The following is a 16,478-nucleotide window of genomic DNA, read 5'->3' on the forward strand; positions in this document are numbered from 1 at the left end:
TGATCGCTATTTCATATATCCGTAAGACAGTTAAATAATCAGAGTTTTTGTTCCTGTCGTTGAAGTTGTCGATATTGGCTTAAAGTAAGGAGTTCAAAGCCCTTTTTCTTCGACTGATGAAAATAATGAACACCTGATTACTTCGTTCCTCACTCTTCATTTCTACCATAAAGTAATGACCTAATTCTATTAAGGTTTATTGCATTTGGAATTCGAAATCGCTGTTCAGTTATAGTAGCTGTTGTAGTAGGCGTATCTGGAATCTTTTGACAGGAAATTGTTCGGAAAAACTTTTGACGGTAAAAATTTCACATTAATCCAGAAATGCGAGAGAAGTGATTTGTTTTTGAACACCCACTATAAAAATTCGACGTGGTTAGGTACTCAACTCACGAAATAGGCTGTATATGATGTGCTGAAACATTTGTCCAAAACCAGAGTCTACTATGTGTTAAAAAGATTTTTTGAATGTTTGAGTGTCGCAAGAAAACCAAGAAGCAGGCTTGTCGTTTTTCCTCAGAGGATCACTAGCGTGTAGGAGAGATTCTTTCATTGCAAGGACAACTGCCGTCACACTGGTGTGCACACTCGCTTGAAAAGCTCAGCGAATCGTGTGTATCTGAATAACTTTCAAAAAAACACCGCGGTGGATCGGAAATATCTCTAGGGCTGTCCACGTGGACAACTTAAGGGGGTAGAAGGAACACAAATGTTCACGCTAGTCCACGCGTGTAATGATAATGTCTACGTGGACACGATATTTTTCCGATAAAAATGGAAAAAATATTGGCCTGCAAAAAAAAATCTACAGCTGTTCTAATTTTAGAGTCATTGTTAGTTGTATTCGTGATAAATTTGGTTTCAAAGATATATTTCTTTTTTAATTATTTTTTTCCGTTAGCAAAGGTGTTCGGGGTACTTTAAACTAAGCTCAATTTGGAATAAGTTTTGTCTTCAGTCTCATCCTCACTTTTCGCTGAATTTGGAATCGTTTTCTGCTTTGCCTTTTGCTTTCAGAACGCTTCTATTCTTCAACCATTTGGCTGAATTTAAATCATTTTCTTTTCTATTATTTCCTCTCCATAGAATTAATTTAATAATTTGAACCAAATTTAAGATCATTTTCTTAGTTTTTTTTGCATTTCCAGCATTCATGATCATATTTTATTTTACTCTTTTCTGTCTAAATAAAGCGTCATAAACCATTATTTCCGTTGTTGGCTTTTTCTAGACATCAGTGACGTTTTTTAATCATTTTGAACTTAACTCAGTAATCGTTTTTTTTTTTATTTGGAAGAAGTATTTTCCGGTGTTTCAAGCTACATTTACTAGCTTGCATTTAAAATTAAACTTGATGTAGTTTTTTATTTCCTGGTTAACAGTTGCTCTTTAGATACTGATTTATGATAAATTTCGAGATTATTTTTTCAATTCCATATTCTTCATTGATATTTTTTCTAGTCTCAATTGTTTTTGAAAATAATTTTCGTTTATTGGGCTGCGTTTAGATTTATTTTTGTTTAGAAAAGGTTTAACAAATTATAATTGCTTTTATTTTCAATTTTTTCTCACCTTCACATACGTTTTTAGAAATTTAGTTTTGTTTTCCGTAATGTGTTTTTTGTCTCTTGAAGTTATATTCTGGATTATTTCCTTCTCGACTTCTTCTGAATATCAGGGATGTTTTTCCAGTAAAAACTGTTGTATGCTTCCTTCCTAATTTTAAGAGACGTTTTAGATTTTTTTACGTTAATTTCTGGATGAATTTTTGATAGTTTCAGCATTTTCCTGACATAAGATGAAAAATTGTGCCTAATCTGTTTGGGGTTTCCTGTGTTTTTTTTTTTCAAGATTAACATGTTTTCCTTAAATTAAAATTATTTATTTTTCATTTTCTGGTCAAAATATTTTCAATCAGTATGCTGAGTTTTTTAACTCTTCTACCTTGTGGAAAAGATTGTTTCTTTCTAGCTTCTACAGAAGCTTTGAATTCGTTTTGTTTTTTAATTCACTTATTTGTTGTTTTTTTTTCTTTCAAGAAGCTTTTTAATCTATTGTGTTGTTTTTTCTGGTGTTTAAATTGGTGTTTTCATAGAACCCTGTTACAAAAAAAAGGCGAGCAAAATGTTGTATTTTTTTGTAAGATTTGGACCACTGCGACCATTATTTTGATTTTTTGTGGTAAAAAAATGTTTTATTATGGAACGCGAGCGCAACTTGGCTGATGACAGCTGAGTTTCAGACGAGCCACTTGTCTAAAATCCAGCCGGCTCGCCATCTGCAATACCAAAATTGGTCAGACGAGTAACTCGCCGCTCGCCTCGTCTCCTGTAACAGGAGCCATAGCTTGTGATTATATTTCTTTCGGTTTTTTCTGAATTTTAAAAGCATTTGGTTTCCCCTCCTTTGTTTACCAAATAAACAAATAAACCAGATAAGCATTTCTCGGTTCTCTTCGGATGAATTTTGAAGGTTTTTTTTTAATTTATGACTACAATAGTCTAGGTGGTTTTGGGCTGATTTAGAAATTATTTTTGTTATTTTTTTGCTGATATTGTTTCTGTTAAATTTGCTGAATAAAACCAGAGAAATAAACATTTTTCGACTTCACATCGTAAAAAAATGTCCACGTGGACATAGAGCAGGAAAGGAGAGAGGGGTTTGGTAAGTGTCCACGCTTGTCCACGGGGAATGGGGAAGGGGAAGGGGGGTCTGAAATGACGATTTTTGTGTCCACGTGGAATGTGGATGGCCCCTCTCCAGACAGATAATAAACCGATGTGATCTTTCTCACACAAAAATACATTACGCATAGTAACTACACAACAGCTTGTATTGTGTATCTCTTAAGCATATATCAAATGATGAAAGCATCTAGGTAGGAAGATAGATTGCGTTGCTTGCTTTATACCTCGAAACTAAGAAAAAATCCAGCGCATGTTTGCTCTTAGAATGCTATCAAATTTATCACAACAGTGATAACCAAAGGGTACTTTTATGTATGCTCATTAGAGTGATTTACCACTCTTGTTTCGCTCAGCTTTGGTGTTGACAGCAAGTGTTATATTTTTCTGCAAGCGCAGCGCTCATGCACGGAAAGAAATGAGCGGTGAATGATTTCTCTGCTCTTTCCACATATTTAGGAGAGTAAAAAATCTGCCAAGAAGTGACGAAAATAATGGTCGTGTGGATAGTTCTATGGACAGGAAGGTGGAGAAGATTTTCGAGAGAAATCCGAACCTCTATCCGAACCGTGACTCAAAAAGTAGGAATGCAACCAAGATTCGTACAGAAATCAAAGGAGCGTTTCAATTTGAGATCCTACAAAGCCAAGAAAGTCTCCAACCGCAAACAGAATCTGACGACAGAAACACGTGCTCGAAAATTGTATTGCGATTTCTTCAAAAAATTTCATGTATCGCACACTGCAAAAAAATGAACCAAAATTCCCACTAATTAGAAGCCGCTGAGCTGGCAACCTGGAATATAGCATTTTTTATGTAAAATTAGGCAATAAATCGATTGGTGATATTTTCATTCTGTACAGGGCACGGGAAAGGGTCTATATTGCCAAAAATACCCAAAAATAGGGTGAAAAGGGGCAAAAAAGACCATTTTCCGTGCTTTGCCCAAAATGAAACTATCACCAATCGATTTGGTGACCAACTTACATGGGACATTCTATATTTCAGGTGGCCAGTCTAGCGGCGATTATTTAGTGGAAAAACCGGAACCCAAATTCCCACTGATTAGAAGCCGGTAAATATAATTAGGTAAAATTGCTCAACAAATCAATTGGTGATGGTTTTATTTTAGGCAGGACACGGGAAAGGGTCTATTTTGCCTCTTTTCACCCTATTTTTGCGTATTTTTGAAAATATAGAACTTAATATTCATTTTTCAGACTTAATATTGATTGTTTAGACCGTAGCCCAGCCAAAGAGAAAAATAACGAGAAATAGCAAACTTCTGTCAAAAAATTACTCGATGTAACAAACATCAAAAGTTATAGATCATTTTAAATTTAAATTAGAATAATAAAATTATTATTTTATAAAAATATAAGTATATTTAAATAAGTTTAGCGAGAGATATATGACAAAGAAATTAAAAAAACGTACAATTTTCATGTAAATCGATTTCTAAAATATGAGCGCTTTGTGGGTCTATTAAATAAACTTCGATCAACTTCAAATTTCCGTGGCTTATTGTAGAGGTCAAAAGAAAACTTTTTCAGCCCGGCGCTCATTAAGGTAGATAGTTTCAAAAACAGCCATATAAAATATGACCACTCTAATCAGCATCATTTTTAACACTACTTGCCAAATTCCCGCTCGTTTTTCACAATCGTTTCGATTTCATTATTCCTCTTCAAAAGAGTTCTAAATAAAAAATAATGGAGTTTCAGGTGTAGAAAGTGCATTGAAAACATAATTCTTATATATGCCTCATGCCCTTATTGCATGTGTATAGTTTTGTAAACTTAATTTAGTTGCTCATTTTTTCTGGATAGGGCAACCAAGTGTCGTATTTGTGTCTAAGGATGGGAAAAATCGTTCAAGTGATAATTAACCAGTAGTCCAAACTGATTCTCTGATTCGATAATTTCAAAAGGATATGTTGTGAAAAAATTTCACTAAAAACATTCACCTGCAAAATTTCACTTTCGATTTTTTTTTCATACGTGTAGATATGTACAACACGCGCAAACCGAGAAGTTAATTTTCTTCTTTTGAAATAATGAAACAAGAATGAAAGCTGGATGTTCTACGGGGTGTTGTCTTCTAGAAATAGTCATACGGAATCAAACTGATTTCCAGAAAGCATGTATTGAAGTATATGACATGCAAGCTTTCATGTAATATAGGATGGTGAACGGCGTCGGCAGTGGTTTTCTTCGGCAGGTTCCTGCATAATATCGCTGTAGCGAACCTGCCGAAGGAAACCACTGACGAAGCCATTCGCTACCCTACATGAAGTACATGCAAGAATGAGATTTGAATTGCCTTTTAGTTTGGAGGTTTCAACCAAGAAATACATTAGAGAATTATCGAAAAAGATATCGAAAAGAAGGACTATAGTTTGATACTTGCTATACTCTATCCTTCATGAGTCCAATTTTATATCATTGTGAGACAAATCTTTAGAGTATGGCATCATTTTATGTCGTTGATTCAATGTTAGATTTTCGTCTTCTTTCTGCCTTTCTCCTAGAAAGGTATAGCAAACACTTGCAAAACCGAAAGTACATAAGTGTCCCAAAGGGCCGAATGGCATATTTCACTCGACTCAGTTCGACGAGCTGAGCATTTTCTGTATGTGTGTGTGTGTATGTATGTGTGTGTATGTGCAGATTTTTATTCTCACTCACTTTTCTCAGAGATGGCTGGACCGATTTTCATGAAATTAATTGTAAATGAAAGGTCTCTTTGTCCCATAAGACCCTATTAAATTTCATTGTATCGGATTTTTAGTTTACAGGTTATGTTTCAAAATGTAAAAATCATGAAACATCATTATCTCGAAAACTACACCACCGATTTGAACAAAATTGATTTCAAATGAACGGGCTACCTGAAAAACCCTTAACTTTTGAATTTCATAAAGATTGAACTTGTGGTTCAAAAGTTATGACAAGAAACGTGTTTTGAAGACTACTTAATCTCACTCATGTTTCTCAGAGATGGCTGTACCGATTTTCATAAAATCAGTGTCAAGTGGAAGGTCTAGTTGCCCCATAAGACCCTATCGATTTGTTTTGCAATCGGACTATTACTTTGCCTGTTATGTTTAAAAATGTGAAATCCAGCTATGAAAAGGAACATATTCCAAAGACTACTTGAACTCACTCACTTTTCTCAGAGATGGCTGACCCGATTTCCACAAAATTAGTGTCAAATAATAAGTCTAGCTGCCCCGTAACACCCTATTGAATTTTACTGTAACTTCGTCTGTAAAGTACCAAAATGTGAAAATCACGAAACTTCATTATCTCAAAAACTACACAACCGATTTGATAAATATTATTATCAGATGAGCGGGCTAGTTAAGGGTTAACTGATAAATTATGATTGAACACGTGGTTTCAAAGTTTGGCTGCCCTATACGTTCCCATTTCATTTGATTATAATTGAACTTAAGCCACCGTTATGTATTGAATTGTTAATAAAACAATGAAAGTCTATTATTTCACATGACTTATTTGAACATAACTAGTGTCATACGAACGAGTCATCTCTCAAACTTACAAATAACAAACTTCATAACAATTTGATATGTGGTTAAAAAGTTATGGAAAGAGAAGAAATTCAAAGACTATTTAAAACTATACCTGCTTTGATTGATATATTTATGTGGCCTCAATATAATTTAAATGTGGTTTTGTACTATTTGAACGATCCAAAGTCATTGATTCCTTGCGATGTGTTCAAAGTCTGCAAATGCACGACGAATCGGCCAATGGATATGTTCAAAGTCAAAAGACAAATCGTTTGGTTTATCGGTTTTATTGGTTTTATCGAAATGACAACATCCTCGACTTTTGGCTTCTGTACATCGCCCTAATTCTGAATATATTTATATTGGGTGGTATTCGGTCATTTTCAGCAAATTTTCTGGCATCAATCTAACACCGGAAATACCCATATTGGGAGGTATTTAGTTATTTTGGTTGTTTCCCAGAAACTAACAGTGGTCGTCTTCAAATTCAAAATTGTGTCAAGGGTCAATGTTTGGTTTCTATGCATCATCTCGATTACGGAAATATCCATGTTGAGTATTATTCGGTCATTTTCGACTGTTTCCTATAAGTTGCCATTTAGCGATTCAAAATGGTGCCTAAGGTCAATTGTTAGCTCATTGCATCATTCTGGTTCCAGAGGTACTCATATTGGATGGTATTTGGTTATTTTAGGCTGTTTTTCACAAACCGGAAGTCGCCATCTTGGATTTCAAAATGGTATTTAATATAATTTCTGGCCTCTGAGCGTCATTCTGGTGAAAAAAACACCCATATTGGGTGTAATTTGATCATTTTCGATTTCAGCTGCTGTGCATCATTCTAGATCCGGAGATACTCATGTTAGACGGAAATCGACCATTTTTGGCTGTTTTCCAGAAACCACAAGTTGCCATCCTACAATTCATAATGGTGTCTGAAGTCGATTTGTGGCTCCAGTGCATCATTACGATTCCGAAAATACCCATATTGGGTGGTATTTGGTCGTTTGCCGCTGGTTTTCCGTAGCCGGAAGTCGCCATATTAGAATTCAAAATGGTATCTGTGGTCGAATTCAGCTCCTGTGTATCTTTCTTGTAGTCCCCGTTGCTCTGTGGTTAGCGATGTCGAGGATCTTTTTGAGCTGGAAATTTTCTCGACTCAGCACTGGGGCACGGTGTATCGTTGCATGCAAAATGTGCCAAAAACAATATCCAAAATGTTGCTTGAGGTCGATTATGGAACATATTTATTACCACTAAAAACATTCACCTGCTAAATATGGTTCCATTTAGTTGATTAGTTCGCGAGATGTGCAGAAATTTGTGCAGAAACATGTGCTTTCATAAGAGGAGAGGCGTCGAACCATTATGGACATATTTATTACCCTTTAAAACATCCACATGCCAAATTCGGTTTCATTTGCTTGGTTTGTTCTTGAGTTGTGCAGAAATGTATGTTTCATTTGTATTGGACCCCTCCTTTCCAGAAGAGGGAGGGGTCTCAAACTATCATAGGAACCAAAAACCCCTACATACAAATTTTCACGTCGATCGGTTCGGTAGTTTTCGAGCCTATATGGATCAAACAGACAGACAGACCGGACTACATTTTTATATGTATAGATTACAACATCAATATTTTAGAACCTAAAGAGTGACATACATTTATTGGATTGAAGCGTTCATGTAAATCTATTTTTACAAATAAAAGTTTGAATGAGAAAGGCTGGGTCTGACCGCTAGGTGGATTAATTTAGGTATTTAGTATTGATTCTCCTGGAATGATCATTAACGATTCTTTTTCATTTCTGTAACCAAGCAGCCGTATTATTATTGATAAATGAAAATTAACAAAACGATTCCATGTGATAAAAAATCGGAAGTTATTCTCCGAGTGAGTGATTTTTTCCATCCTTGTCTGTGTCATTACTTGTGTCATAATTCTGTGAAAGATGAATAAAAGCGTATTTCATTGTTTTTGAAGCAAAAATTACGTATTATCCGAGTAGTTGATAAAGAATCTTACATAAATAAGCATTAGTATCTTTTAACTATGCTAGAATAAGCAGAATACAATCAAATTAATATTGCAAATTAATATTGCATACAAAAAAGCTATGGAGAAAATATTATAAACAAACTTTTTCTTGTTTATTTGTTTGAAACTTAAACTATATTCCAATAAACTATTAGAGTGCATTTTACACAAAACATCATCAATTTTAATTGTGTTTAACAAATAAAAACGATTTTTATCATTTCACAAGAATCACGGTTATTTTTTTTTTTGGCCGGTATATGTAAAATCGAAAAAGCACTGTATTTCTAATATACCTAACTGAATAATGTGATAAACAGAATTGATCTTAGATTGCTTCCCTGCGGTAAATAGGATTTCTTTGATGAAGCAGCGCTAGGTCTGTTATAATTATTTTTACATCTTTGAATTATGAAGGATTGAAGCCAAAAAATGAAAAGAAGAAACAAAGTAAACGTTTACAGGATTCCTGAGTTGGTATAGAAGTTAAAATATTGTTGCATACAAAAATCAATTAAACCAATAGAAACACATCGAAGAGTAAAATTCAGCCGTAATGCTAACTTTCGCTATTTACTTGATTTACCAGACGACTGATCACGTCTTTACCGCAGATCAGAACTGAATCCGTAAAATTATCATCGCCGTTTGGAACTAATTTTACTGCTCGTTCAAATCAGAAATAGGTTACACTTTTCCGACTGCGCACGGCAAGAAACCGAACACATTTCACCTCCATCAGACGTGAAATTGTCGCTCAATAAAGTCTAGAAATTTAATCTGCACAACCCAGCTCGGCCCTACTTAAGGCGGCTGAAATCAGCTTCTCCCTAACAGGAAACTATGACCACATAGACCGTGAAGGAGATCAAAATTTAGGTTAAACACTTAACATCTGTGAACCCGTTTGAACTAGCCAGCCGGTCGCGCCTGGTTTGTGAGGCCCTTCGTTATGCACTCGCGAACCCTGTCCCTGTGGCACAAACGCAACCCGAAGGCTAACTAGGTTAGTAATGGACAGTACCGTAAACGGTTCAATTTCAAATCGCGATCCTACCGCACCGGGTGAGTGAAATTGGATCCTCGCCCCGGAGTGAGAGATCAAACGCTAGCGATTGAGATTGCTAATGCGAACCGGGTAGTGTGGCCTCCTTTTAAATAGTAAAACACAATTTCCAGTGCGCACGCGGCACTCTGATCCGATGATTGGTCGTAATTGATAGGCCGCCCCGGTGGGGTTCTCTTGACTGTCGTAGAAATGAGGCAATGTAAGAAAAAAACAATCGTTCTAAATTGCTTGCGGGATAATGATAGCGATGTTTTTTGGATTTGAATTTCAGGATCTATATATTTTTTGAGAACGATCATTGAAAATAACCAGTCGATAGAAGTGTAAGAAAATAACGTCTTCAAATAATTGTGCGAAAGCCGTCATCAATATTTAACACTTTCAATAGCACGAAGCACGAACCTTTCGGGGTTTTTTCACTGCAACCACGTACCACTCTGTGTTTTATTTCTTCGAATAACATAAACAATATACGTGTAGAGGAAAGCAAAAGTCACGTCATAAAAATTTGAAGACATTCCAAAGCAAGAAGGTGTTACTTCATGGTTTATCGCACTTTCGGGCTTTCGTTTGACACCGTAGTGCATCTGTTCCGCATTTTTTCCGCTATTGGTACGAGCTTGTTATAGGTGCAAATGATCTCTCGTACTGTTTGTTAAATTAGTCCGGTTATAAGATAGATTTCGTTTTTGACTTCCTATTTTTAGGTGGTATATAATAATATTCACTGAATGACGATAGATTACTGACATTTCTTGTACAACTTTGCAATAGACCGTAGCTTCTAAGCATAAAAAATTGTGATGCAATTTATACGACAGTCGATTACTTGGTAGTCATCAACCAAGACTGGGGTACGTAACGGTAGCTCTCAGAACTGCCAGTCTTCGGCGCCACTGAGCATTACCTATGAGGCTTTTCAAGATAAATGATCGTAGAAAACCCGACGAGTGCAGGTTAGCACGTGTACACTTGTGGTTGGTCGAAACAGTAAAAACCAAGCAGACGGGAACATCCTTTGCAGGTGAATTATTACCATTATTGGCCGGCAGTGCAATTTTTCAGAACAAACGTTAGCAACGGATGTGTGAATGCATCTACAGTGTCGTTCAGAAATGCCTGATCAATAGTGTTTGTACGTATGTACTTTACTTTAGGGAAAGCGGACAATGTTCCGAAGCAATTAGTTTGCACTGCTTGGACTCCGAGGTTCGTCACTAGTCGATTTGCTCGGTACAGTTACCTCCCAAGTCGCCCCCCCCCCCTGGGGAGCATTGCGACGAAGATGAAATAATTCTAATTGGATGAAATTAAGTGAATTATCACAGCGTTTGCAAAGAATTCCGTGCTGTTGATTTTTTTTGCGTTCAAATTCTTTCTTACACATTGAAGATGGACATAGAACCTGAATGGAAAGAGCACTCCGCTTTAGTTGTTTGCTCGTTATCTAACTGCGTGCTTCATCGAGAGAAAATAAAACAAGTGGATATTTCGCAAGAAAGAATTTTTTTTTTCACACCAAAAGCCGGAAATGAGAACAAGTTTGCTCAACCGGATTCCATCTCAATGCGACGAACGCTTGTATTGAACTGTTGAGTGAAGTCAAGGATACATGTTTTAACCGATTCATGAAACAACAGAAAACAGTTACGATTTTTTTTGCAAATGACTCTAAAATAAAAACTACGCAAACACAATGTCTTCGCTGCTGTAGTAAAACAAAACGTTGGTTCCCTACATTCACACGGTCCTGTCGTTAATTCCAATTTCTAAAGAGCTCCGCGAAGGCACATTTTTCTGGTTCTAACTTTATGTATCCATTCTCTATCGAGTTCAATTTTACGCTAGTGAATAAAAATCCAATCCAAATGCTTGTGAGAAGAAACCGTTTCACGAGTCAAACCGAAATAAATTATTCATAGCATAGCGCGACCAAAACAAGAGTCCGAAATCGTAATAAAATGCAGACGACAGGTTTTATTCTCATGGGACACTAATTTAAGCGAATAGTATTATAATTTAATATACGCGTTTCCAAATATCACAGCGTTCCGACCGGTTTCCGCAAAATAAAACGAATTGGCTAAATTCTGCGGGACGCAAGCAGATAAAAATAATTTGTTTCTAACGAAAGCGATAGCATGTTTCATATCGCTTCGAACGATGGACCAATATTTGCAAACATTGTAGCGTTCTTGAGACGATGATATTTGGTGCCTTCTGGAGCATGGAACTTTATAGAATTATTATATAAAAAATAATATTTTTCGCCTTACATCACCAATAAGGAAAAGAAATTATTACGGCATACATCAAACTCACCAATGCGCGACTTTCGCGCCATAATTCCGCTCCCTCCAGAGCCACCGCCGTTAATCATCTTGGAATGATTCTTGCATCCGAGGGCGCTCAAACTGCTACTATCACTGGTGTAGGAAAAGGTCGCTGAGGTAGAAGGTGACGACGTGGTTGATGGGGAGCTGCAGCTGGTGGTGTACGAACCAGACCCGGATGAACTTGAGGAGCAACCCGAAGAAGTGGCAAACAGATCCACCAATGGTCCGGGCAAGACCGGTTCGGCCGTCGGTTCGTCACCATTCTCGTGGGTGGATTCCTCGTGCTGCTGCTGTTGTTGTTGTTGTTGTTGATAAGCCTCTTGGCCTTCGTAGGCATTCCCTAGCTCGGAATGTCGCAGTGGCGAAAGGCTAAGCAGTTTAGGAGATTCGGTGGATCGTTTGAACCACCTCATCGTCGGATGACTGTCAGTATTTGGCGAACCTCGAGCTTGGGCCACTCTCTGCTGCCAGAAGTCTTCAGCTGGAACCCGTAGAGACACGCAATTCTACTGCCGGTCGCTGGTACGTGCTGGGTTGAACAAACTGAAAGGTAGAAGAAACAGAAATTAACTCTTACTTTCTTACTCCGCAGGAGATGTCAACGGACGGGGAACAGGTTTCAGCGGATGGTAAGCGGAATTTGATCAAATGCCATAGACGACCGAGCCATTGCGAGAATTGCTCGGAGTATTTGAAACTATATCGTAAACCCTCTCGTTTGGGACCTTACAATTGCAACTGCGATATTCGGTTCTGGCAGTACGAGAAAAACATAAAAATACATGGTGAAACATCATCTGGATGTAATACGCTTTAATCAACTAATAGAACAGTCATTTTATTCAATCAGTTTACAGTTTTAATACTCATATTATAATTAGGTTTCATGCCATGTTCCCAGAATTTTTTTTTACTATCAGCTCCGTTGCACTTGATAAAAAATAAAAACTAATACTATTTTATATCACAATAATCAGCATTTGTTATTAAGAAAATTTCACGAGCAAGTCATTCTCGTCAGTCGCTTGATAAATAGTTTGTGCATTGATAGAGAACTAATGAACGGAAAAATTTAAAAAAACAAAAATGCTTAATTGTTTTTTGACTTAGAACTTACAGCAAATTGAAAACATCGAGAGCGTCACAAAAATTGTCCAATCACCATCATTCCACAGCTTTATATTTTGGAACCCCCGTCTGTGTAGGAAGCACCGTCATACAGGCAGATCTGTAGCATTACTGTATTAATATTTATCTGGATCATCCAGATTTGTGAACACCTATCCTGATAGGCAGATTCGATGTTCAATCTTCCAGATCTTTCCTAAATAATCCAGATTTTTCCGGATTTTTTTTTCTTAGTCTCGCGAAAAGGTCATAATTTTAATTTTTTTACTACCCAAGTTTCGTCAACTATCATTGTTCAGCTAACAGCTAACAGCAATCAAAATATTTTTCCCTGTTGTGTCGTTGCATGAAATTGGCGGTTTAATCTGCGTTACATGCGTTATACGTTGACGAAAAACTAATGTACTTTCACGCACAAAGTGCAACGCAGGCCGTCCCTTATTTCATATTCCGTCATTCCATTACTTGCGCCGCGCCGCCCAGATTGCGCAATCAACGAAAAATATCGACTTTTAGGATCGATTCACTTGGATGGCCCTAAGATCGATCCGCCGAAAATTGGAGCCGTAAGATTGATCGCTGTTGCATCGATCATTTTTTGCCGCGCTGTAAAATTCATTATAGGTGGTTGTAACTGGAATTTTTAATGTTATAGCACTGTCGGTGGTTATAATGCACAAGATATAAAATAGATTGTTTTGTTAAGCTTTACGTCAGGTAAAAATCAAAGGGGCCATCCACATACCACGGGGACAAATATTTAACGATTTTGCCCCCCCCCCCTCCCCCTCCGTGGACAACTGCCCATATAAATTCTAAAAAAATTGTGTGGACCGTGGACATTAACCAACCCCCCTCGGAGCTTGATACCAAGCTTAAAAGCTTGGCTAAAGCAAAGAAACGCGGATATTGGCGTCGGTTCGTGAACGAGACGTCGAGGGAGACATCGATGAGCACTCTTTGGAACACAGCCCGAAGAATGCGGAATCGCGTAACGGTCAACGAAAGCGAGGAGTCTTCAAGTAGGTGAATATTTGATTTTGCCAGGAAAGTATGTCCGGACTCTGTTCCTGAGCAAAATATTGTTCGTGATGCGTCTCCAGGCCACGACGCGATAGAATCACCTTTTACGATGGCAGAATTTTCAGTTGCCCTCCTGTCCTGTAACAATAACGCGCCTGGGTTAGATAGAATCAAATTCAACTTGTTGAAGAATCTACTCGGCAATGCCAAGAGGCGCTTGTTGAACTTGTTCAATAAGTTCCTGGAGCAAAACATTGTACCGCAGGATTGGAAGCAAGTGAAGGTGATCGCCATCCAAAAACCAGGGAAACCAGCTTCTGATCACAACTCTTATAGGCCGATTGCAATGCTATCCTGTATCCGGAAATTGATGGAAAAAATGATACTCCGTCGTTTAGACCATTGGGTCGAATCAAATGGCCTACTATGGGATACTCAATTTGGCTTCCGCCGTGCCAAAGGGACGAATGATTGTCTTGCGCTGCTTTCAACAGATATTCAGCTGGCGTATGCTCGCAAAGAACAAATGGCGTCTGCGTTCTTGGACATTAAGGGGGCTTTTGATTCCGTTTCTATTGACATTCTTTCGGGCAAACTTCACCGACAAGGATTTTCTCCAATTTTAAACAATTTTTTGCACAATTTGTTGTCCGAAAAGCACATGCATTTTACGCACGGCGATTTGGCAACTTTTCGCATTAGCTACATGGGTCTTCCCCAGGGCTCATGTTTAAGCCCCCTTCTTTACAACTTTTATGTAAATGACATCGACGAATGTCTGGCAAATTCATGCACGATAAGACAACTTGCAGACGACAGTGTAATCTCTGTTACAGGAGCCAAAGCTTCCGATTTGCAAGGACCATTGCAAGATACCTTGGACAATTTGTCTGCTTGGGCTTTACAGCTAGGTATCGAATTCTCTCCGGAGAAGACTGAGATAGTAGTTTTTTCTAGGAAGCATGAACCTGCTCAGCTTCAAACACAATTAATGGGTAAAACGATTTCTCAGGTTTTGGTACACAAATATCTTGGTGTCTGGTTCGACTCTAAAGGCACCTGGGGTTGTCACGTGAGGTATCTGATGAAAAAATGTCAACAAAGAGTGAATTTTCTTCGTACAATAACCGGACAATGGTGGGGAGCCCATCCAGGAGACCTTATAAGGCTTTACCAAACAAAGATATTGTCTGTCATTGAGTACGGGTGTTTCTGCTTCCGCTCCGCAGCAAACACACATTTGATCAAACTGGAGCGAATACAATATCGTTGTTTGCGTATCGCCTTAGGTTGCATGCAGTCGACCCATACGATAAGTTTGGAGGTCTTAGCTGGAGTACTACCATTGAAAAACCGCTTCTGGAGCCATTCTTCTCGTATTCTTATCAAATGTGAGGTCTTGAACCGTCCCGTGATTGAAAATTTTGAAAGGTTAATCGAACTTAATTCTCAAACCCGTTTTATGACATTGTATTTCCATCACATGTCCCAAAATATTAACCCTTCTTCGAATATTCCAAATCGTGTCGACTTATCAAATACTTCTGATTCTACTGTGTTTTTCGATACATCCATGATAGATGAAACTCGTGGAATCCCGGATCATTTACGCGTGCAGCAGATCCCCAAAATTTTTTCCAATAAATATCAAAACATCAACTGCAACAATATGTTCTACACTGACGGATCACTTCTTGATGGGTCCACTGGCTTCGGTATTTTCAATAACAATTTAACCGTCTCCCATAAGCTCGATAATCCTGCTTCTGTTTACGTCGCAGAATTAGCTGCTATTCAGTACACCCTAGAAATTATCGGAAAAAATGCCCACGGCCCATTATTTCATCTTTACGGACAGTCTCAGCTCCACTGAGGCTCTCCGATCGATGAAAGATGTTAAGCACTCTCCGTATTTCCTGGGGAAAATACGGGAACATCTGAGTGCTTTATCCGAAAAATCGTTTTAGATTACCTTGGCGTGGGTCCCTTCTCACTGCTCGATACCGGGCAATGAGAAAGCGGACTCTTTGGCTAAGGTGGGCGCAACAAACGGTGATATTTATGAAAGACCAACTGCTTTTAATGAATTTTTCGCACTTGTACGTCAGAATACGATCATCAGTTGGCAAAATGCTTGGACCAGAGGGGAATTGGGAAGGTGGTTACATTCCATAATCCCCAAAGTATCGACGAACCCGTGGTTCAAGGGGTTGGATGTAGGTCGGGATTTCATTTGCGTGATGTCCCGGCTTATGTCCAATCACTATAGATTTGACGCGCATCTCCGTCGTGTTGGGCTCGGGGAAAGTGGTAATTGTGCCTGTGGTGAGGGTTATCACGACATAGAGCACGTTGTTTGGTCATGCCCTGTACACCGTGACGCCAGGTCTAAATTAATAGCTTCCCTGCAGGCCGAAAGTAGGCAGCCGGCTGCTCTGTTTGTGATGTCTTGGCGAGCCGTGACCTATCCTACATGTCCCTTATATACGTTTTCCTGAAATCCATCCACGCCCCAGTTTAATCCTATTCCCTTCCGCCTACATCCAACCAAACGACAAGAACACGTTAAGACCCCGGATCCGGAAACAGCAACTAGACCGCACGATACTCTCAGGTCCCGAGGGACACAACCCAATATGCCAGTCCGTAATACCTTGGCCCAGCA

The 16,478-nt window shown here is 38.3% G+C and overlaps 1 protein-coding gene across 6 annotated transcripts in view; it reads right to left on the reverse strand.

Moving 5' to 3' along the window:
- The window catches only part of LOC129733192 (uncharacterized), a 163,513-nt gene that overhangs the window by 26,690 nt on the left and 120,345 nt on the right, over positions 1 to 16,478 (reverse strand). For all 6 annotated transcript variants that reach the window (XM_055694831.1, XM_055694833.1, XM_055694829.1 and 3 more), the window contains one exon: positions 11,649 to 12,205. In XM_055694831.1, coding sequence (XP_055550806.1) covers positions 11,649 to 12,075 — 427 coding nt within the window. In that variant the 5' untranslated portion in view covers positions 12,076 to 12,205. The remainder of the gene's footprint in view (positions 1 to 11,648; positions 12,206 to 16,478) is intronic.

The sequence above is a fragment of the Wyeomyia smithii genome, chromosome 3 (assembly GCF_029784165.1).
Source record: "Wyeomyia smithii strain HCP4-BCI-WySm-NY-G18 chromosome 3, ASM2978416v1, whole genome shotgun sequence".
Taxonomy (NCBI): domain Eukaryota; kingdom Metazoa; phylum Arthropoda; class Insecta; order Diptera; family Culicidae; genus Wyeomyia; species Wyeomyia smithii.